The sequence below is a fragment of the Anguilla rostrata genome, chromosome 4 (genome assembly GCF_018555375.3).
Source record: "Anguilla rostrata isolate EN2019 chromosome 4, ASM1855537v3, whole genome shotgun sequence".
NCBI lineage: Eukaryota > Metazoa > Chordata > Actinopteri > Anguilliformes > Anguillidae > Anguilla > Anguilla rostrata.
In genome coordinates this window covers 55,528,632-55,552,190 of record NC_057936.1, presented here as the reverse complement: position 1 = coordinate 55,552,190, position 23,559 = coordinate 55,528,632, and the positions used below count along the sequence as shown (strand labels likewise).

General features: G+C 42.5%; 1 protein-coding gene across 2 annotated transcripts; it reads right to left on the bottom strand.

Annotated features, from left to right (window-relative positions):
- Positions 1–521: 521 nt before the first annotated feature.
- ttc39a (tetratricopeptide repeat domain 39A) lies at positions 522–23,469 on the bottom strand. 2 transcript variants are annotated; one of them, XM_064333316.1, is made up of 19 exons: positions 23,002–23,469; positions 21,898–21,951; positions 14,452–14,556; positions 11,611–11,742; positions 10,702–10,754; positions 10,368–10,435; positions 10,063–10,127; positions 9,875–9,974; positions 9,297–9,362; positions 8,750–8,858; positions 8,463–8,530; positions 7,918–7,977; positions 7,374–7,535; positions 6,144–6,235; positions 5,716–5,836; positions 5,305–5,416; positions 4,696–4,810; positions 4,291–4,407; positions 522–3,889 (listed from the first exon to the last, which is right to left on the bottom strand). In XM_064333316.1, the coding sequence occupies exons 1-19, from the start codon at positions 23,052–23,054 to the stop codon at positions 3,772–3,774; spliced, it is 1,770 nt and encodes a 589-aa protein (XP_064189386.1). In that variant the 5' UTR covers positions 23,055–23,469; the 3' UTR covers positions 522–3,771. The 2 variants fall into 2 exon arrangements, with proteins under 2 accessions (XP_064189386.1, XP_064189387.1); XM_064333317.1 differs by lacking the exons at positions 21,898–21,951; positions 23,002–23,469 and adding an exon at positions 17,844–18,498.
- Between the last annotated feature and the right edge of the window lie 90 nt (positions 23,470–23,559).

Here is a 23,559-nt window from a genome sequence, read left to right as displayed (position 1 = left end):
TCTCTCTCAAAAAAAGGAATAAACCTGGTCCAATTTATGTTTGTACAAGGGGGTGAATACTTATAAATTAAGTAATTTTCAGGTTCTCATTTTTAATATAATTCTGAAGACATCTAAACACTTTATTTCCTCTTGAGATTATAGAGAGTTACATAGGAGTATAAAAAAATTCAATTTAAATATATTGAAATTTGACTTTGCTACACAGTAAAATGATAATCATAATCAATGGAGAGTGAATACCTGAAGGCACTGCATTACAGGAAGGTAATAGTGTGCAGGAACCATAATAATTTTGAGCATTTAATTTAAATGTGTTTTATACACATTGAGACGAAAACATGGAAACACTAATTATATGTAAACATGAATTCATTAATGCATATCTTCTTTCAGGTATGCAATTAATGCAACAGGGGCAATAATTAGTGAAAAATAAGAGTGCATGTATTACCTGCCATCATAACAACAAGTTATGACAGCAGCAGCTGTCACATAAGGAAAATGCAAGACGGAGAAAGTGATGTGATACTTCTTTTTATCATTTAATCTTAAATAAAAACAAAAAAAACATTTAGTATTTACAAAGGAATGTTAAACAGCACAGCAGCCATGTCCCAAACATAGAATATGCTGACCTTTATGTCACAGTGCCTACAGGATCTTTTTTACTCCATAAATCAATTTAGCCGTTAGAAAAGTACAATTCTGGGCAGAACAAAACAGCTGATGCTTTTAAAATAGATGCTTTTGAAATAATTTATATAGTGTTACCTCGGCCTCAGCACTTTGAGGGAAAACATCTTCCTAACTGACCGTTCGTCAAGTGCTTCTACTCCATGTGTTCTTGAGATTATTTATCTAGAAAATGTGTCATTTAGGATGTTTTGCGCATTTGCAGTGCCTGGACATACGCACATGCCTTTGCCATTGTAAATAACTTGCAATATCCATAACAGCACACCTTAAAGAAATAATAGTCCACAGAATATTTCTGAATAGCAAAGGGATAAACCATATCATGTGGGAGGCACAATATAATGAATGTATCTGAGCACTGAGGTAGCGTAATACATAACATTGTCTTAATCATGCTAACATGTATGATTACAGCAATCATACTAGTCATACATGTTAGCATTACAGAAAAAGTATTATCACAGGCAATGTGATGCCAGTAGGCATTACAATGGTGGTATCCAAGCCTTGGATTAGTCTTTTATTCCTACACTGTTTGACCTGCATTTTATTTATTTAAAAAAATGTAGTAATCACATTATTTGGCATATTTCTTAATCTTATAGTGTTGGATAATATTTCCCTGTATCCGCAAATAAAATTAAATGCATCATTAATTAGGGCATCATTGACCCTGAAAAACGTAATAATAATAATGTTTTATAAATTACCATACCACCCGAAATGCATCCACATTAACAAAGCTTTGATCCCTCACAATTGAGTTTATCCCTGGTGTGTTTGTGAAATGCTGGTAAATAGAGAGCCAAGAGACACTTCAAGTGCGCCATATTTCAGCTGAACTGCTGTAATCCATAAAAGGTGCTCAGGTATATTTCCTACTGTAGTAGACTTAGTGGTGAAAAGATACGGGTTCAGAAGTAACACAAAAACAGAAGCTTGAGGGGACAGGTGATTTCAGGGCCCCATGCATTACATCATCAATGCCTCAGTTACACAGGGCTGAATTATACACCTGGCCTTCCTATATGTAGTATTAAAGAATCCTTGTTTGAGATAAACTACCACATTGATTGTGTCAAAAGGAGAGAGACTGCCTTTCTAAAAGACACATGGATTTGTCCATATAAAACTGGACAATTTAAAGGGTGCCACTTTAGTCAATCATTGCATATAAATCTAAAACAAAACAAAACAAAACCCTGTATTATGCCATTTCCACTTGAATACCTGTGCAGTGCAGAGTTCAGATATTTTCAGATGCCAGTGTCGACTATATACAAACGAAGCAAGGTTGTGGGTTGACCATTTCCAGAAAATGGAGTCAGAGTAGAAGTAGTGCTCTGAAGCACACATTTGCCATGCACACATTCCAATGCAGATACCAAAGTATTTAACATGACCTAATTAGAATCAACTACACCACAGCTTATAAACTGGACCTCAGTATGGGCAAACTGACAAACGGTTTAAATATGAAAGACAGAGGATTTTTTAAATCTGTTGGATGGCCATCTGTTGTAGTACTCTAGACTTAATTGGAGCATAGTGTGACAGAGTTCATATCTGCCTACAACTGTAGTGTTTGAGGAGGTGGGGTTATCACAGAAGTATGCAACCAGTGTCAGTCATATCAAATGTAATATGCAATTTGCTATTAAAAGCACTGTTATGCTTCTTGCCATTATCTCTATTATAGGACGTTACCTGTATATTTCTTTAAATGTACTGCAAGTGTGGCTCTTTTGGGATACATTTTTTAGTTTATTTTGGGGTATTTAAAAATGTAGCCAGCTAGTTAAATAACCAAACTCTGAATAACCCTCTTATAATTGATTTTGTATTGTCTTTTTATGTAAAATCAAATTAATTTACAGATATTTACTATGAGTTATGGATGTACACAGGTTTATGTTTTTATTTTTAAAGGCCAGCATTTGTAAAGCAGGTACTCCTTAATTGACTTCTAAATCTAAATCTTCATCTATAGTAATTTACAATATTGTGGCATTCATTCTAATATTGCTAATAATCTTGCTACCTGAAACACAACATTTAAAAAGAGCATCGGTCTTTATAATGAAATATTTCATGGCACTGTTCCCTGAAGAACACAACCCTACTTCAGGATCTTAGGCCTCTTGTCAAAATGCTATCCATCTGGTTAACACTGGCACCTTATTTAACTTTTTTATTCTATGATTTATATTTTGTTATATTCTTAAAATAATTGTTTAAAAAAGACTAAACAGAGACAAAACAATAAGACAAAAATGGAGTTCTGATCTTGTTTAGTAGGGCACTCCCAGCCAGATATTTTTGTGGGTTGGCCGCAGTGTTTTTGGTCACAGAGGGCAAAACCAGTGGGGATGCATCACTCACATGAGCCACAGAAACCTTTTAAAAAGGTCTGTAAAAGTTAGCATGTGTGTGTGTGTGTGTGTGTGTGAGAGGGAGTGTGTATGTGTGTGTGTGTGTGTGTGTGCGCGTGTGTGTGCGTGAGTGTGTGTGCATGAGTGTGTGTGCATGTACGTGTGTGCATGACTGTGTGTGTGTGTGTGTGTGTCCGTGTGCGTGTGCACGTTTGTGTGTGTGTGTGTGTGTGAGACTGTGCACGTTTGTGTGAGTGTGTGTGTATGTGTGCGTGTGCAATGCGCCTGTGTGCGTGAGTACGTGAGTGTGTGTGTGTGTGTCTCCGTGTGCGTGTGCACGTTTGTGTGTGTGTGTGTGTGTCCGTGTGCACGTTCGTGTGTGTGTGTGTGTGTGTGTGCGTGTGCATGCGCCTGTGTGCGTGAGTATGTGAGTGTGTGTGTGTGAGTGTGTGTGCATATGCCTGTGTGCGTGAGTACGTGAGTGTGTGTGTGTGTATCCGTGTGCGTGTGCACGTTCGTGTGTGTGTGTGTGTGTGTGTGTGTGTCCGTGTGTGTGTTTGTCAGCACATGGCTTCCTGACCGCTCTAAGTGAGGCCAGTCGCTCAGATAAGTGTGTTTTGGCTCAGTGCCCCTGTGTGGTCCATCCCTGCTCTCCAGGACTGAGTCCTGCACAGTGGCAGTTCTGTTCCAGTGCCCCCAGCTATGGGCTGGATGTCACACAGTGGACTCCATTTTCCTCCGTGGCCTGGGCCTTGTGCAAAGCAGCCTGTATTCGGAAATGTGTCCGGGACTCCATAGAGTAATTCTTATAATTATGCCTGAAAATACAAAAAAAGAGGGACATAACATAGGGTTTGGTTTTTCATGCAATCATATTTTCATTATGCAAGTCAGAGCGAGCTGTAGAGACACACACACACAGTCAGAGCGAGCTATATGCATAGTGGATAAGGAACTGGGAACATTAGTTCGATTCCTGAGTAGGGCACTGCCATTGGACCCCTGAGCAAGGAAATTAACCTGCATTGCTTCAGTATAAAAGCTGTATAAAATGGATGCCATGTGTGCTATGTAAATGCTATATAAAAAGTTGTGTAATCCAAATGCCTGCAATGTAATGTAATGTAATGTCTATATAGACACACGCAGTCAGAATGAACTATAGAGACCAGATGAGGACATAAAGTGGGCCCAGCTCTGTAAGGGCGGAGTCACTCACTTGGCGGCCTCCAGCAGACTGACGGCCTCCTCCCTCCGCCCCTGCTCCAGGCACAGCAAGCCGTGTTCCAGCAGCGCGTTGGGCACCAAGTAGTGATCATACTTAATCTGCGTTTCACTGCCAAGTGTGAAAAGACAGGCACAGCAATCAGGCACTGAGCTGTTGTGACGGTCGCGTATGGAAACAATACAGCTGTTAACAAACAGTCTGGTTGAGCATACTATGAGCAAACCAAAACATTACTACATTTATTTAACAAATGCTCATCTATTTCAACAGGTTGTACCTACTGCAAAATGTGACAAGATGGTTCATCTGCCGCTAAAGAATTCAGAGACCATCACTTATGAAAGGTCTCTTTCTCTTTGTTCCATTGGCTTTATAGCCAAAAAGAGGGCCACTCACTTGCAGACAATAAGGGTGAAGTAGTGCTCAGCCTCCTCCCTGTGTCCTAGGTGCTTAAGACACAGGCCCTTCAGCAGGCTCACCAGGCACTGGTCATCTATGGAGAACTCTGTCTCTAAGGAAGAGAACATGTGCACAGGTCATACAGGGAGACAGAGACAGACATACACAGACACTAAGGGCCAAAGAGCACAGACACTAAGGTCCAAAGGGCACAGACACTAAGGGCAAAAGGGCACAGACACTAAGGGCAAAAGGGCACAGACACTACGGGCAAAAGGGCACAGACACTAAGGTCCAAAGGGCACAGACACTAAGGGCAAAAGGGCACAGACACGCAGCTGCCCTGAACGTCATACACGCACGCATGCAGACACACACACACGCATGCATGCAAACACACACACACACGCATGCGCACGTACACACACAGACTCATACTCAATCACTAATTCACTCGCTAACAGGTGACACCTGGCGGAAATGTGAAGTTGATAAATGGCTATGGTCATCCATAGTGGCCTTCACTTAGAAAATGAATTAAATCAGTTGGCTAAGCAGGGCGCTGTTGAAAAAGCAAAGGTGGCTCTCCTGGGTCTTAGTCATTACTTGGGTTTTGATCCAGCCTTTTCTGGGCCTCGTCCAGGGTCTTTAGCATCCCCTCAGTCAGGTCCCTGTGCTTCCCGATCACTGTGTACCCATTCCAGATGTACATCATCTCCTGCGGCACACAAGAGACACACAGCTGCTGCTTTATCCCTACAGCTGTGCATGCATCGACTGGATCTCACTGGCATTCATCTCAAACAGTACCTAACGTGTGATATGCAATGGGATATGGTGGCTGATTAAGGTGGTTGGTGTTTGTTTACAAATAACATATCAATATCCTGTCCTGCTAAAAAATAAAGCAAATCATCCAACAGTGTAAAGCACTGGTTGATTGTTCAATTCAAAGTGATTTGTAATTTGTTGCAGCAATTTGCCAATACACAGCACCTTCATTTAGGCAAAACTGACCAGAGGGGGTACAGGGAGGGGCAGAGGGCTCTCAGCGAAGTATCGGCGAGCTTTTCGAATGGCGAACTTCTCGGTCGGCAGAGACTTCCCGGCTATTTTCTGCTTCAGCCCGGGCACCTGCCTGCAAGAAACACAAAAAGGCCATTCGCTCGCGCTCAGAAGCCAGACGTAAGTACACAGTGAACCAGACCTGGGTCAAATACGTGTTGTGTTTTGGATTCAAATACTTTTCTGTGCTCTATTGATCTTGCCTGGTGTAACTGAGCCAATATGACCAGAAGGCGGGGTTTGCACTTTTTGAGAGTATTTAATTGGTTGCAATACACCACACACAAGATCAGTAAAGCGTAGCAAAGTATTTGAATCGAAAACCAGTATGTATTTTACCCAGGTTTGGTTCTGTCCCTGGGGGCTGCGTTATGTCTTACCTGAAAAGCGCCACCTCGCTCTCCCCGAAAGGCTGGCGCTCCTCCCTGCTCAGCATGCTGAGGTAGGCTCCCTTCATGTACGCGTACGTAGCCTGAGGCGGAACAACACAGCTCATCTCACACGGGACCGAAAAACAGAACAGAAACCCGCTTCTGCACGAAGACCAATGTTAGACATGTACTGGTATAATGGGTAAGGAGCTGGCCTTGTAACCTAAAGGTTTCATGTTTGATTCCTGAGTAGGACACTGGCGTTGTACCCTTGAGCGAGGTGCTTAACCTACATTGCTTCGGTAAATATCCAGCTGTATAAATGGATTAAATGCAAACGCTATGTAAAAGTTGTATAAGTCGCTTTGGATTAGGGCGTCTGCTAAATGCTTGGAATATAATGTAATGTAATGTAATGTAACACTCCCAAAATGGAGGCAGCGTCCTTCTGAACCCCTGAAACAGCCATTGCTGACAGCAACACCGTTTGTGTTTGGCTTCTATTCATTGTCACCATCGAGTTCAACATTTGGAGACAATTTTATCACAGTAAAATCACTCGAGGAAAAACATTCAAATCTATAAAACGTACATTTCATAACTGCATATAATAAAATGACTACACACAGAAGACTGCACAGGGCACAACTGTGGTTTTATAATTATGAATATATTGCACATATAGAAGAAAAGACCAAAAAACCTCCAAGGCACTCAACCTCCAGAAAGAAAAAGAAAACTAAAAAGCCTTTATTGTATAGCTAAAGCATGCACAGGTGCATGTAATCAGACCACCTGCAGACCAGGTGTTCAGTCCCTTTAACAGCACAGTCAACAAAGAAGCACAATGGCATTTTGTCTAAATGTATGTATCTTCTGTATATACGTATCTATCCACACATGGCTGCTTTATTGACCGTACTGTTAAATGGACTGAACTTCTGGCTTGCTGATCTTGATTACAAGTGCACTGCACCTGTGCATGTTTGCTTTCGTTTGAACCCTGATAAAGGCAGCTGTTGCCAACATGTGTTGGGTGTTTCTAATCATGATTTAGCCAATTTTTTTTTTTTTTACAATTATTTACACTATTTGAAGTCAAGGTTGCGTTCCTTTTTGTTACATAGTGCGTAGCATATGCTTAAACACCTGCTATGGCTGGAGAAGTGTCATACTTAAAGTTTTGTCTTTTTTCTGAAGGACATTAAAACACAGCTTGAGGCCTTGCCATGCCCTCACCTTGGACCAGGTATTCTCCTTGCTGAGCAAGTCGGCGTAGAAGTAAGCCATCTTCCAGTGCCTCTTATAGGTGAAGCACCACATCAGCTCCCAGTAGCACATGTGATGGAACTGCTTCCAGTGCTGCTGAGCTTCACAGCACTCCTCAAAACGACCAATAGCCTGGAACACACACACACCCACACACACGCACATGCACACATACACGCAAACACATGCACGCATGCGCGCACACACACACACACAAACACATGCACCCACACACACACATACATGCATTCACATACACACACACACACACGCACGCACATACGCATGCATGAACATACACACATACAATAATTAGTTCATTTTTGAAGAAACTAATGCACAAAATAACAAACCACATAACCTCATACAAAGATAAAAATGTGATTCATGTAAACATGCCTAGATACACACAGGTAGTAGTTGTGTCAATAAAAAACTGGTTACAGGTGTCAGAGAGGATTGTTAAAATACAACATTAATAATAATTCTGCAAAAAAAAAAAAAAAACACTCACAGCATCCAGGTTTCCTTTGATCTCCTCAATTCGCCCAGCAAAGAACAAGAAGATGGCTCCCTGGGAAAACACCGACACGTGAAACATGAAGGTGCCATCTTGTATGCTGTTTGTCCCTACTGAAGAAATGTGCCAAAATATGTCTTTATAGAACACATTTAAAATGTGATAGATCCCTTATTACATTTGTGTTACCATCCATTCTACCCTTATTTTACACCGGGCAGGCCAGGGGAGGATGGGCTCTCCCTCTGTATTCAGGTTCTTCCCCAGATTTCTCCCCTTTGAGGTGTTTTTTCTCATTTGAGTGTTTTTCTGCCCACTATGGAGTTTTTACCTTGCTTGCTTTTTGGGGGTTCAGGCCTGGTTTTTGCCTGATTTTTCTTTAGTTACTCTGTAATGCCTCTTTCTGACAGTTCTCTGCAAAAAGCGCTATACAAATTAAATTGATTTGAAAATATTTAAATACTTATTTCCACAGAACCTGTTTGACGTATAATTAGTCATGCTGTCTTTTGCTCCATAAACATTAAGACCCGTTTTACCTTCGGATACTGCTTGAGATAGGGCTGCAGTAGCTTCTCTGCATCCACCACATCCCCTTCCCCTGTGCCTGTACAGAGAGAGGAAACAGGTATCCAGTGGGGAGCTGGCATGGTGACACTGCTATTCTGCAGGCTTGCAGTAAAAACAGCAGCAATTCAAAGGCATGTGGTGTCTTGGAGACTTTACACCTGTCCTCATTTTTTTCTGCGGGGGGAGGGGGAGTGGAATCCAGGGGGGCACTGAGGAAAGTGGAGAACAGGAGCAGCACCCGCTGCATCTCACCCACCCAGGATGAAGCTCATGAAGGTGTGGTAGCAGAGCAGCAGCATGTTGCAGAGGAAAGCCCTGAAGGTTTGGGTGGAGCAGCCTTCCTGCAGCTGCTCCAGGCCAAAGTCCTGGAGGGACACAACACACTAAGCGTTAACGCACTGCACAGCAACACACTCAGCACTTACACATCGCACACCGACACATTCAGCACTTACACACCACACACCGACACATTCAGCACTTACACACCACACACCGACACATTCAGCACTTACACACCACACACCGACCAAAATTCAAGCACTTCAAAACACACCCACACCACATCGCCACACACCTTCCAGCACTTACACACCACACACCGACACATTCAGCACTTACACACCACACACCGACACATTCAGCACTTACACACCACACAGTAACACACTCAGCACTTACACACTACACACCGACACACTCAGCACTTACACACCACACACCGACACACTCAGCACTTACACACCACACAGCACTACATTGTTCCCCTAAGCAGGAGACAGTACACGGTCACAAAACCTCACCTTGTTGCCAGAAAACCCCACGAACTCCAGCAGCCTGAGGATTCGGGTGGGAAGCATAGACAGCATCTGAGGAAAGAGAGTGTGAGGGAAGGGGATAACCAGAGGATTCTGGGATTTCAACAACACTGGCCACTTTAGAAAACGGGAAACACTAAGAACATACAGCGCTATTATCTATTGAAATTTTGAACAATGTAACCCGTTGCTATGTCACAGAGAGCTTTCTATAGATAATTATGGATGGGATGAATGTGTTGTGTGTAGTGGTCCTAAGACATACAAGATGTCACCGATTAGGCATACATTAGAATGAATGGCAACAATGCTCTATACAAGAACCCAGTATGGCACACGTGGTAGATAAGGAAAACGGGACAGATTATTGGTCGTCTAATTCAATTTACCCACATCACCCCACTGCATATTTTTCAGGCAGCATGCTTGCGCATAGGTAGCTGATAATAACGAATGAATGACATATTGTACAAGATGATGATTTAATAAAAAATAAGAATAATGGCTACACAAAGAACGTAGTGTATTACGGTATCTAAACAAATAAAAGGCTTAATTCTCACCAGATTGAAGGCTCCCACTCCAAGGTTTACCCCTCCTTCAAAGTGACAGTGATTGTCGCCGTGGACGTAGCTAGCTGACTGGAGGACAGTGTGTAGCTCTCTGAAACACGGAGAAAGATATGATTTTAGCCCCATCGAGCACTGCTGGGTGGCAGAAACAGACAGGTGTGGTCTGCAGTGCTGCTTACTTGTATGTCTGGTAGCTGTTCCTCACTTTAATGCCTCCTTTGATGAAACTGATCATATTTTCATCCTGTAAAAACATTCAGAAAAGTATATATGAGGCTGCTTGGTTCAAGGGATATATATATACTAGTACAGATTTGAAAATCATGAAAATACGTGCACACAAAAAAATACAGACACACAAAAATCACGAAACAGTGCTTGATTACATTCCTGCTGTTTTTACATAGCCAGGTGCAAAAGGAGAGAGACAGAGGTTGATTTCAATACAGCGGACAGGGCACAGACAGCTGTGAAGGTGGTTTACCTGAAGGAAGGTGAGCGCTGCCCTCTGCAGGAGACATTCTGCATAGCACACCTCGGCGTGGAGCTCCTCTGAGGTGAGAATTATAGCACAGTTACCTTTCCGACATCATCAAACTACAACTGGGAGCTGCACAATAGATCTACAAACAAGAACCACATTCTCAAATTATACTTGATATACATGATTGATACAGGAATATAAGATAAAGAGATGCTGAGCTGACACAAGGTGGAGAAAGAACAGACAAGCTTTTGTGAATTTGCACAACACAATTTGCATCACACAAGCATCAGTTGGGGCAGAGAGGTAAATCTGATGACTCAATTGCACTGACCTTCAGTGAAAGTTCTGTTTATCAGGCTGTTGAAGGAGGACTTCTTGCGGAATCTGAAAGTGCATATAGTTCCTCATTACCATGAGCAGGCTATTCGTACCGAAACTCCAGGGGAAACACCGTGTGCAGGCTCCAACTACCAGAGTAAAAATTAGAAATATATGATCGCCTTCTGTGTAAGGTACATCTGCAAATACACATATAGAGATCATTCACGGATACGCTGGTTGCTGGTTTTACAGCGTAACATGTCTAACTTAGAAAGGTGGAGGCAGGGTGCTGCTTCTACATAAACAACAAAAGAATCATAGCCTGCATCACCTATTTTTAAGTGTTAAGTAGTACTATGAGACTAAAATCTTTCCAAATCCAATGGGCCATTTACAAATGTACTGCGCATCATTAAAAGTGGGAACTTTCAGTGGGAAAAGATGCCACCCAGCCTTCATTCCACAGCGCAGGAAATGAAGCGCGGAGGGTCTAATTGATTTAAACAGGGTCATGTGAAGAGCAGGCCTGGCGAGGAACAGGCAGCCGCCCCATGTGATCCTGCCCCGGGCGGGCCCCGCCCCCGGGGTGGGGTGACACGGCAGGGCGGGGCCGGGCCGGGAGAGTCCGCGCGTGAAGCCCGGGGGGGCGGCGGGGGTTTCGCACGTCCTCCACGCCGCACTCCCGCGCGCGGCTGTGAAATTCCCCCACGCCGTGAGAGCGGGCGCCACTGCGGCTGGGTCCGCACACACAACGCGATGACTCACAGCACGCGCCGCACACTGAGGGAGCACGCCGATTTAAGGACAGCTTCCTGCGTCTAACGGGGCTCAACTCAAATCAATACAGGCTGCAAAACGTCAGAAAATGTTCAGTGGTGAAAACTGAATGTGAGGATCACAAGACAAGGCCAGTCCCTACCGCTGGCAGACTGCCTGGGCATCTTTCATGGTGTTTCCAGCCGCCAGTATGTCCTCTGGGTCGAAGGTCATCATCGCCCGCATCTCGAGAATAGTGGCGTACGTGAGGGCGTGGTACATGCTGTCCTTGGTTCTGTGGGACAAATCAAGCGGAGAAATATTCTGTTAATCAGAGGCTCTTTACTTTCGCTTTGGACAAAGCATAAAAAATAACAAAAAAACAAATCATTCAAAATTGAACAAAGAACAAAAAAAAGTATGAGAACAAATCCTGCCAGAAAAGATCTGATAAAAACTCATCTGACCATTGAAGTCTACATCTGCAATATTATCACAGAACTAATTATGTGTAGTTGCTAAGGAAACACTGCCATATTCCAGAATATCACACTGGAGGTCAAACATTCTACTGCCAAGAGTGCTGGGTTGACTGGTTCCCAGTAGGTTCCACCACAGCCACAGCTTGAACTCCGCATCAGTACGTTGTACGTCTTTGTGACTGGCATTCCAGTTGTACTGACAATGCCTAAAATACCAACACACCACTGTCGAGGGAGCATGTTTCCCCTGAAAACAGCCTGCAATTCCATCTGTTCATTTAAACACATTGTTAAAATATTTAAATATCTGAAATTCCTTGAAAATCAGTGCCTGTGTTCTCATTTGATAACAAATGGTCACCCCTTCTAACTGACAAGCAGTAAAAGTGGAACAGCAAACTACAGTGGGTAGGCATTTTTTGTATGTACCTTTATGAAATATAAGAGTAAGTGCAAAATCAAATAAAGTGAACAGGCGAAATGTAATCAAATTTTACTGTCACTCATGTAAACTGATAAAAGATTTTAATGGATCAGGGCTGCTATAAAGGGAAACTCCAAAACTCCTAATCCCATTTTGGGGAACTCCCGGGAAGAAAGATCAGGTCATGGGTAATGGCAGGCTAAGAACTGAGCCGCTTGTGCCCGTTGTTGCCTTCTGTTGTGGAGACTAAATCAGGCGTAGTGGTGTGATAGCCTGTAGCATAATTGCCATCATGGGTACATCTAATCAAATCCACTGCAAGACACAGCACCTTTATGAAAGACCCAGGAGAACTGCACAGATATGCTGTACAGTACACATATCCTTTGTGTGTGAATTTGTTGTGTTTTCAATTAAGGGACTTGATTAAAATCCTTGAGTGGAACATAGGATTACACACATTACAATGGAAACTATTACAATAACAGACTTTATTAAGAATTCATGGAAATTTAAGCAGCAGAGAACTTTAGGCGACATTTATCATTTAAATTATATTCAAGATTTGTTTCAACTTGAAAGGAATTGCCAAAAGGGCTCACAAAATGTACCGATCATGGGACTACTAATTTCCCATTGGTTAAGGTAAAGGTAGTTACAGTAAAGACAAAAACAAGTGCCTGTAATTTTCAACTTGTGGCAGTTTGAGGCAGTGTCCCCATTGTATGACCTCACTCTCATGCGGACCAATGAGCTTCTGTGGCACTGACACACAGCTACATATTCTGTCGAATCACTGAGGCTATGCTTGAGCTAACCCTGCTTGAAAAGAAGGTTTTATGTTGTTCTCATTGTACAATTCCGCCCTCACCTTTTATTGCAAATCACAAAATCATAACCTTCTCACTAACAGGATTTATGTATTAATGTTTGTAATGGGGTAAACACAGAATCATTACATTACAGAATCACCACATTCATATCTGGTCTGTCCACACTGTTTTCACGATTACAAAATCCATGTTTGATGTTGATACTGATCTGAACCAACATAACTATTACCCAACATAGTGCACAGAAAGTCTCAACAAACTCCAACCAGGGAGGTTGCTTCAGCTCCTTATCAGACCAAGACCCCACAAGGAAAAGCACTGCCATTTTGTGTACCTTTAACTTATGTAAAATGTTCAGTGCTCATTATGGACAAAGCATTCCTTCCACAAAATGATTTCTTGGACATAATAAAATATGAATGGCCATGCACAATGTTACATTGTTTTAGACAGAAGGGAGACTGAACAAGTACAACAAAAATATACAACATAAATGCTGTTATGAGGAAAAATGCATCTTATACAGCACTAACACACTAAACACCATCGGCATTGTGTGTGTTGTAGAGAATCTGGGGTAATGTTGCAGTAAAGAGACTTAGGATTAGCCTTTTCTTAAATGAACTGTACCAAACATCACATCCTGCAAAGCTTCTCCTACACGCGAGTGTGGAGAAACTCAGAGCCTGTGGTGAGTGGGGGTGGAGTCCCTGACTGGCACCTCTTCACAAAAACAGTATGTTTCAAAAAGCCAGTGGCAGACACTGACAGGCATGTGGATGGCAGTGCTTGCACTCTATCGCTGTGACACTGTTGGTGTGGATTAGAGCTTGGGGGGGGGGGAGCCTCCGCTCCAGGACAGCAGGGCGGAGTGGGTGGGGAGACGGGAGATTTGGAAAGATTACCCTCTCCAATTTCATATGTGGGCTACTATGTTGGGCAAAGTCAGATCTGTGGAGACGGCAAACCTGAGAGGGATTAAGGACCATGGTTTCATTGTGCAAGGGAGAAGGCGTATGAAACGCGAGACAGGGAAAAACTGGGACATGGGGAGTGGCAAAAAATGAGAAGAGATTTAAAAGGGTTGAGAAAGACAGGGAAATGAGGAACAAATGAAAAAAGAAAGGCAGCGAAACCTGATGAAGCGATATGTGAGGGCAATATTAAAAGATAAACCTAGAAGGAGGAGCGGACCGAGGAAAGCAGGCGAGATTACAGTTCAGTGCAGCCCACGCTGGGTCACATGACACCGCCAGTGATCTCACCTGCATCGGAGTCTCGAGAGGGCCTCCTCAAACTCATTCTGCAAGAACAGGTCCAGAGCTGCCATGCAGTCGTCAAGGGCAACAGAGAGGTCTGACCTGTGTGACCTGAGAGAGAGAGAGAGAGAGAGAGAGAGACACACACACAGAAAGAGAGGGTGGAGAGAGAGAGAGAGAGAGAGAGAGAGATTTAATGGGCAGTGATTAAAGTCATTTATCCCAAAAATCAATCCAACACTTCAATTGGGAAGCAGGCCACAGCATGTATTCACAATTCATAAAGACTCTCAGCACAGGACTGCAGCTTTCATTCGTCCATATCCCAGACCTATCCATTATGAGCACATAGGCAGGCCTGGTCCTAGATCATAACTCACACTGATTTACAAATACAGAAAATACAGGCCCAGTTCTCTGCTAATGCTCAGAGGACTTTGTGATTTACTCTTCCTGACCGCTACGAACATCATGAATAAAGTAACAGAAACTACTCTACATTCTACAAAGAATCGTTGCAGTTTCATTGATAGTCATTCATATGTTAGTGTTTTTGTTTTGTAATTTATGAGCTTCGATTCATGGATTTGAAGTGCTGTGCAAGTATTCAAGACTGCTGTGTCACCATACCTATTTAAAAATATACACAGAAAGACAGGAAGTAAAAGGGGAACCAAAATAGAGAGATGGATTACAAAGGCAGAATGCTTAGTGCTGTAGCATCCGCAAATAGCACAGCTTTTTAAAAAAAGAAAAGAAAACCGCATAAAATGAACACAGTTCTTTGCTGCAGTATCCCAGTTCCCTGGGTAGCCAAAATCTCCTCCAAATGTTCTGTTCATCAAAACCCACCTCCTCCGTGGCCCCCCGATGGCTGCACACTCCAACGACCTACTGATCATTTTCGGAAACGCAGTATCTAACCATTCTCTGACTTAATTGCGCCGCTTTAATGTTTAATGTAATCGCTTATATCACTCCCTTCTTTTCTTCAGAGGCAATTTATCCTTCACTCACGCTTGCATTTCTTATGCATCATGAGAGACATCACTGTTTTCTCTTAGTGTATGAAATAATAAATAACATAAACAACACACTGTAACATACATAACATACTGTTCAACATACCCGAACCATCGGGACTGTGGTTTAACATAATGGTCATAAGTCACATTGTATATACGTATAATAGATGCATTTATTTTTCTGTGCAATTCATGTCCACACAAGGAGCACTGTGGTTGAAGTGGATATTTTTACACTCTACAGGCCAGACGGTACCATGGGAAAGCCAGCACTGATGTGGAGATGTATCTCTCATTGATGAAAGACGATAGAGGGTAGACAAATGGACACCTGACACATTAGGAGCTAATACAACAATAACCTGAGTAACTATGGCTGACTTAAAACCACTATGTTTGATAATGTAATTAGCCAACAGCATGTGGACTCCTGTCATCGTCAGCTAATGACGAAGCCAAGAGACCATAGATCCAGCCTGCATTTGCGATGAGCACCTCAGCTAGCTGAGTCATGGGAGCCTGCACCACTGGCATCTTTGAAATTAAATGTCAATCGGATATCTACTTCAGACATGACTGCTATGCCTCACATCAAACAAATATGGAATCAATGTGACAGCATATTTGTAAATACAAGTGTTATATCACTCTGTTCCAGTTGAATCTAAACACCATAAAGCGGTATGCACTTCCAGAAGGGGGGGACTTAATGATTTAAGTTTCATAAGCATTTAGTGATGAAAAACAGCTGTGTAGTGCAAGGTATGACTGCGTCATGCAAAATACTTCCACAGACAGTAAAGAGCAAAGAGTTGAGCGTTGTTTTCCATACAAACGAAAGACGGGCCTACTGAGCATGCTCCAGCTGCCCCACAATGTAGACCGGTGGCCTCACAGCCGAGGAGAATTGTTGCAAGAGGGGTGACTTGATGAGAGCCATCTCTTTACATTCCAGCACATTTACCATACAGAGGCTTTCTTTATGCTAGCCCAAGTAGAACTCGATTGAGGGGGTCGAGGGTTTTAAAAAAAATGCCCTTGCTTGCAAAACCTGAGAATTTGCAATCACACCATTTTAGATCATCCTGAACAAGAACACTGTGTCTCTCCTAGACTGATTGTTCCCTCAGTGACTAATGACAAATGGATGACCACACAACTAACAACACAACATGCAGACAGCGCTGCACTTCAGCACAGTTGAGCGCGTTAGCATTACGCGGATAATAAATATGAGTATTAGACTCATTCGCAGGCCCGGGCTGACTGAACTACAGGCCGTGTGTCAAGCAGGCCTTGAGTTAGCTTGCACACCTCATACATAAGAGAGTGAGCGGAAATCATGCCACCGCGAAAGGACATCAACGATCATAACAGGGCGATATGTTTCCATGGTAATAGATGTAAAAGTGCACAGTCATCACACACACATAGGCCTACATATGAATTCACTTCCAGATGAGCTCTGCTGAGTTTCCTGTGGGTAGCTATTGTCATTATACCGGCAGCTTTGTGAAAACGGTACATTCCTTATTGAATTCAAAAACAGTGCTGAGATATACCATTACATCACAAACTGCCAAATGACATGCCTGTAATCACATGGAGCGCTGGCTTTACTGGATTATATTTGCACCCTGGTCACCGACAGATTTCAATGAAAGGCTTGACTGACCATCGTATAAAACTTTCTTGTTGACACAGTGCTGCAATGAGGAAACAACAGGAATCATTCACTTAATGGCTAACAGAATAATAAAAGAGCAATGGAAATATATTCACATATAAAATCCCCTGACTAGCACACACTGGACTGCATTAAATTTCAAAGGGAATGCATAGCATGCACTAAATTAAAGCATACATTTATAGAAGTCAGCAGTTCAGACAGACACATTTCTCAGGAGGGCCTCTTGCACAGATCATTGCTCCTACTGATGAGCATGTGCAGACCTCTCCAGAAAAAACACATAACGTATACAAACAAAACAAGACAGCGTCTCGTACACTTTTCTCGTAGCTAGCACACCCACCACTAGATCATTTCAAAAATGATGTGTCACAGACAGGCAAGCATTTCCATACTGTATGCTGCACCACAATCACAGCCGAAGCCAAAGCAAAGAACATCAACAAAAAACTCATATACAGTACCACAAACATATTAAAGACATATACAGTGCTATCACTATAAACACCATCTGAGCGTTTGTCCAGTTTCGGTGGTTACCGACTTTCAGGTCTAAAGATTTTTCAACCAAAAATGTGCAGAAGTGACAGACCCACACGCAGACCAGAGAGAGAGAGAGACGCCAACTCGATTTCCAAATTCCACACAGACGCAGCACTGCAGCCCCCCTTCAGCTCTCTTACCCGTTCGACAGAGTTTCTGCTTCCACTGACATTTTCATCTGGTAACGCGTTAGAGAGACACAGCGAGAGCGAGAGAGGGAGAGACAGCCAGAGAGAGAGAGAGGGAGGGAGGGAGAGACAGCGAGCCCAAAGGCACACAGAGCTGCTCAGGCCCTTCCTGTAGTGCAGTACGTCTTTCCCTCAGGCAGCAGCACCAGTGGAAACAGCAGCAGCAGCAGCAGCAGTCAGTCAGTCAGGCAGACAGGAAAGAGGGGAGGAGAAACAGAGCCCTAATAAGACTGGGATGACTATCACACGGAGGAAAAACCAAACATTTTATCTCCCCCTCACTCCTTAAAACTCCTCAGTCCTGAGCACTCAGTCCTCCTACTCCCTGCACTCCCTCCTCTCCCAGTCACTGAGCTCACGCTGCACGCTGCATGCTACAGTCTCCTCTCTGATTGGGTGGTGCGCTAGCAGAGCTAGCCGTATTCCCACAGACTCCAGCCCCATGTTTTTTTATATGATAAGCACTGGCGTTAGTGCCTCCTGGAGCAGAGGAATCAACTAAGCTCTCTACCCCAACGTGGAATTGCGGCCGAAACACAAAAGAGACGGTAGGCAAGCAAGAACGCAATAAAACAAATCTGCAAGTGCTCTGAATGGGACGCTCAGCCTCACAGAGTGAAAAGGTACAGTCCTGCTTTTTCTCCTTTCCTCTGTTTTTGTCTGCGGTGACTCGGATTCGTCACTGCAGCCAGAACAGAAGAACAGTGCCCCATTCACAGAACTGCAACGAACAAATATGCTGCAGATGAATGGGATAGGTATTTACCAGTAATTCGGCTCAATCTGCAACCATTAAAGTCTGAGATACAAAGGAAAGCATCCCTCTGATTGATCTGCAGAAAAAAATTTCTCCACATCAGGAAGAAAGGCAAGATAAACACAGTGAAGTCTCAACAGGACAGCAGTGTGTACCGTTACTAAACCCAAACCTCAGCTTGCATTAACAATAAACACAACACTGTTTAATGCTCCCCTGAAATAAATAAAAAAATCTTAATATTTTTTGAATTACATTTTTTGACAGTGACAGGATTATAGGTAGGGATTTGAGCATATTAAGCCAGTTAAGTAACATATCTTCTCCAGGGTTGTGGATAGGCATTTTTCTGAAAATAAGCATTTCCCAAATGGTGTCATTTAACCCTGGAAACAATTCTAGTCTATCTGACTGTGGCTCCTTTGTGGAATTTACGGGGAGGATTTGCATTAAGTTGTTAAAATGTCTGCACTATTAAAATACAAAGAAGAATGCATCCAGTAACAACAGGATGACCACTCTTTCGGTGATTATTGCAGAAGAGAGTTGTCACATCCTTACATACCTACAAAACTGCAGTGATGGTAGACTAGTGAGAAGGCCCAGATTTAATATCAGGGGCAATGCTAGTGTAATCATCATATTAACCACAAAGCAGGCCAAGAAAAAAGCACTAGTTAATAACTTTTGTGCAAATTTTATTTGCGATTGAAAAGTAAAATGGCGGTACATATATTATGAAACTGATGTACTTAAAACACAAAACCATATGCTGACGTGCAGTTTATTTTAAAGGAAACAAAACAATATTGCAAAGAAAGATATAAGGGTAAACTTAATGATACGCTTTTGCTGCCTGTGCTTATTTTTATATGTATTGGAGTATGTGAAGATTTCCGGTTTATTTACTCTTTGAAAGTAATATCTGGGTTCATTTTGATATTTTTTAAGAGCAAACACTATGAGATGCATATCCCATGAGAAATAAATTCAGATGTCGCAATCGTGGTGGGGAGTCCCACCTCTGATAAAGATATTACATACTTTATTTAATTAGGGAGAATGACCTTTTCAGCCACCACTGAATACAGATAATTGGGGTTGTAGCAGCACACGATAACAGTGATTTTTCAACCACTATTTAACTGCCTATCAGACATCATAGAGCGCATGTCTAAAAACTTGCTAAAGCTTAAGCAAAGTGGAGACGCAGTGTTTCATTTTTATAGCACAATAAGAGTCTCCCACAGTTTATCAATTTACAGCTTTAGTTGGCATCTTAAAAAACAACTGAAAACATATTTTACGATGACTTTTAATTAGATTTATTCTATCATGGCTTTTATATAGGTCTTTAGCATATTTTATCTTTAATTGTTCGTACATTTTCCCTTTCATTGTGTATTGGCTTCTTTGTTGTGTCTGTTTTTACTCCCATTTTATTTCTCTATTTTATAGACTTTAAGTTATTTTAAGTGAAGCACTTTGGATTGGGAAAAACCATTTAAAGTGTTACACTAAACAGTTCTAAGTCCATTACTGATAATGAAAATGTTTTAACATTCGGGAGGGAGAGTATTCCTACTTGAAGAGTTCTAATATTTATGTGCGGATATGTGCAGAGTGTTTATAGCATGGCTAGATTCTTTTTGATTAAACCAATTTAATACAAAAAAGTACATGCGCAATTTATCAATTCAATGACTTTTTATTTGTCGCAGTTCACATACTCAGCTACTGGAACTGGAGCAACACAAGAAATCATAAATCACTCAGCAAAAGGAAGCCCGGTAGTCCAGGAGACTGGTGGAAATTAAATTGGCGAAACGCTTTGCACCTGGGCAGCTGTCAGAGGTTCCGTGCTCCAGTGCTGGCTGAGCTCCAGCGCAGCGTCCCATTATGTATGATCTCAGAAAAGCTGTTGGGTAAGGCATTAAGTTCAAATGTTCTATCACTGGTTTGGCCACTGTTTGGGGTTTCTGGGTGGCACAGTGAGAAAAGGGTAAAGACATCACTAGTTTAAATCGAGACGATGCCAGGGAGTCAATAGTGACAGGATATGATTGGTTTTATCCCACCGAGGCAAGGAGGGCATAAGACAGCCAGGTTTTCTTAATTACCCCTCACCCAATGCCTGCTGGGGATTTGCTAGGCCCCTCTGGGTCACCAGTTGTGCTTATTGAGAGAATAACATCTCCTTCATTTGTTACCAGCTTTCCCATGTGCAACTAGCATAGTAGTGACCCAAGAGCACAGTATAACTGACCAGTACAAATGGTAGAGAATGGTTTGAAAATGACTATTTACCCCAGTTTTATCCAAAATTGTCAGATGAGCAGGCACTGCTGCAAACTCTTGATCTCTTTGAAGGAGTGCAGACAAGTGCGCGCTCCTTCAAAATGTGAAGCCATGATGTGTGTTCCTTTCAGACTGCAGACCACCAGGAAGCTCATGCAAACACTCACTGGCAGGAGGACACTATGTGTAGCTTGTGCAAGCAGACTGTAGGAATCTGGCTGGCCAGAGGGCATCTCTGGTGCAGCAGAATGGGACACAAATGCTCCATCTGCTACGATCTCTCCCTCTCCAGGCAAGACTGTGGCCATTTACGCAACTCCCTGCAATGCTGCTGGTCATAGCTCGACTCAGCACAGTTTGGATTCCTTACGAGACTACCCTGCCGGTAGAACAGAGCTTGAACTGGACGAGAGACCCAGCAGCGTGCGGAAATATTTTTTTGTATAAACCAGTTTAGGCACCGGTGAAGTCGTGGGTCATCCATACAGGCCTGTGTCCCCTCCTCTAGCTTCACTTGGCATTTTGATCGCTTCTTTCCCAGAACGGCTGTCCGTGAATTATTGATATTCAGACCAGCAGGCTGCTGATGCCCCCCCTCCGACTGCAACCATCATTAATTTCCCTTCACCACAAGATAACACTGCCATCCTCTTCCTGTAATGTAAGCATGGGAGCAGTGAACATGCCCATATATTTTCTACACTGAGGGCTCTACTGCAGAGAATGCTAAAGATGACACGTATCCGCAAAACCCTCCACGGTACACACAGACACCACATCAGCACTTCTGTGTTGAATGTACATTTCCCAGAAACGTTGCTTTGAGGTTACCAGCGCGGACAACATACAAAGCCTGGCTGAAAAGAGCCGGGAAGAAGCAGATCATACATTCTCAACAGAAATGTGTGTATTAATCATAGAAATATGATTAATGGCCCAAAAGATACTTACATGAATGAGGGTGCTGTGCCTTTAGGTTCATGGCTGTTGCCTGGTAGCTGCAACCTGAAACAAGATGAGGAAACTGAAGCGTCCATTTCACAGAGATACTGATCAAAGGGAGAAGCATGTATGATACCCGAGCCCCACGGACCGGCAGATGTCCTGACACAGATAACACGCTATAGAGAACAGTAGTCTGTGTGAAGGAATGGAGGAGAGCACCATTCTACATGTGTCCATTTCCATGTTTAGGTAAACAGTGAGAAGCGAATACTGAATACAGTGGCTACAATGCAGAATCCAAATATATATTTTGTTTACTTATTCAGTTCTTAAACAAAACCTTGAATGATGCAAGGTATTTTGTGTTACATCCCTAACAGACTCAGTTGCATTTTAATACATTTAGTACAAACTCAGTTTCATTTTAGTACATTTCACATTGGCTTACTGTATGTAAACCCTAATTATAGCTGCATAAAAACAATTGGCCGATAGTCACAATACTGAGTACATTTATTTTCTCTTTCCACAGATGTGGGGTCAGCAAGATTATAAAATAAACATGTGTACATCACTGATTGGAACACACTGTTAATGACAAAGACCCTAACAGTAGGAAAGTGCAAGAAATGAATGGTGATTTGGAGGAAATACATGTCCTTTCTCACTGCTAGTAGTTAAGCAAGAGGCATTCAGCTTACATGTGTGGGCATAATTTGGAGAAATTCCACTTTTCTCTCCTCCATTTTAAAATAAGGGTAACTGTTCCAAAGGTTTTAGATGTCAATTACACGCCTCCATATCAAATTATAAGCGCAAAACAGGTATTCACACTAAATGAATCAATAGCAATATACCACGTCAAGAACATAAACTCCATTCTCAGTATAAAATGCTTTCGCTGATCTTCAGAGAACACGCACCGAAAGCATAAGAAAGAGAAGAAATAGTATTTCAGTTGTCAGAATAAATTTGATTAATGTTCGACCAGTCCCAGCCCGAAAGCCGATGAAGCATGTGAATAACCACGCACGCCAAATTCGAGTGCAATGCCTTCTGTAACATCGCACACTAAAAAATCGTCATGATTTGTTAAACGAAAGACCTTACCTGTTGCGTTCATCTCTCTTAAGACTGCGTCTCCAACTAGCGATGAAACTCATTCCACAAGACTGGGCGAAAGATAGTGGAATATCCGATTAATGTACTGTGCAACGTTCAACCAGTGGACATGCGCGCAGGTGAGCGCGTGACAGCGAGGCGTAAAGTACAGTATCCACAGATCTTGCCCGGAGATACTCCTCCCTATTCCCAAAAAAGGTGTGCGAGGTTTCCAGCGCTATTGTAAGTTTCTTTTAATGTAAAGCACATTTCCCTCTAGCAATCAAAAGGTCTTAGCGCCCTCCGTTTTAAGCGATCTATTTCACATTGGTTTGGGGGAAAATTTGATTTCCCTAAGGTTTTACAGTATCGGCCTACTGCAAAATAGTTACCTCGGGTATCCAAAAACGTGTTGCATACAAAAACTTCCACTGAACAAAATGGACATTTAATTTATAATCAAAATAATACTGACAATCATGATTTAGTACATTATTTCACAAATCTTAAAAAAAAAAACTATATTACCATGTCAAAGTAGCAATGTTGTCATTATATACACAATAG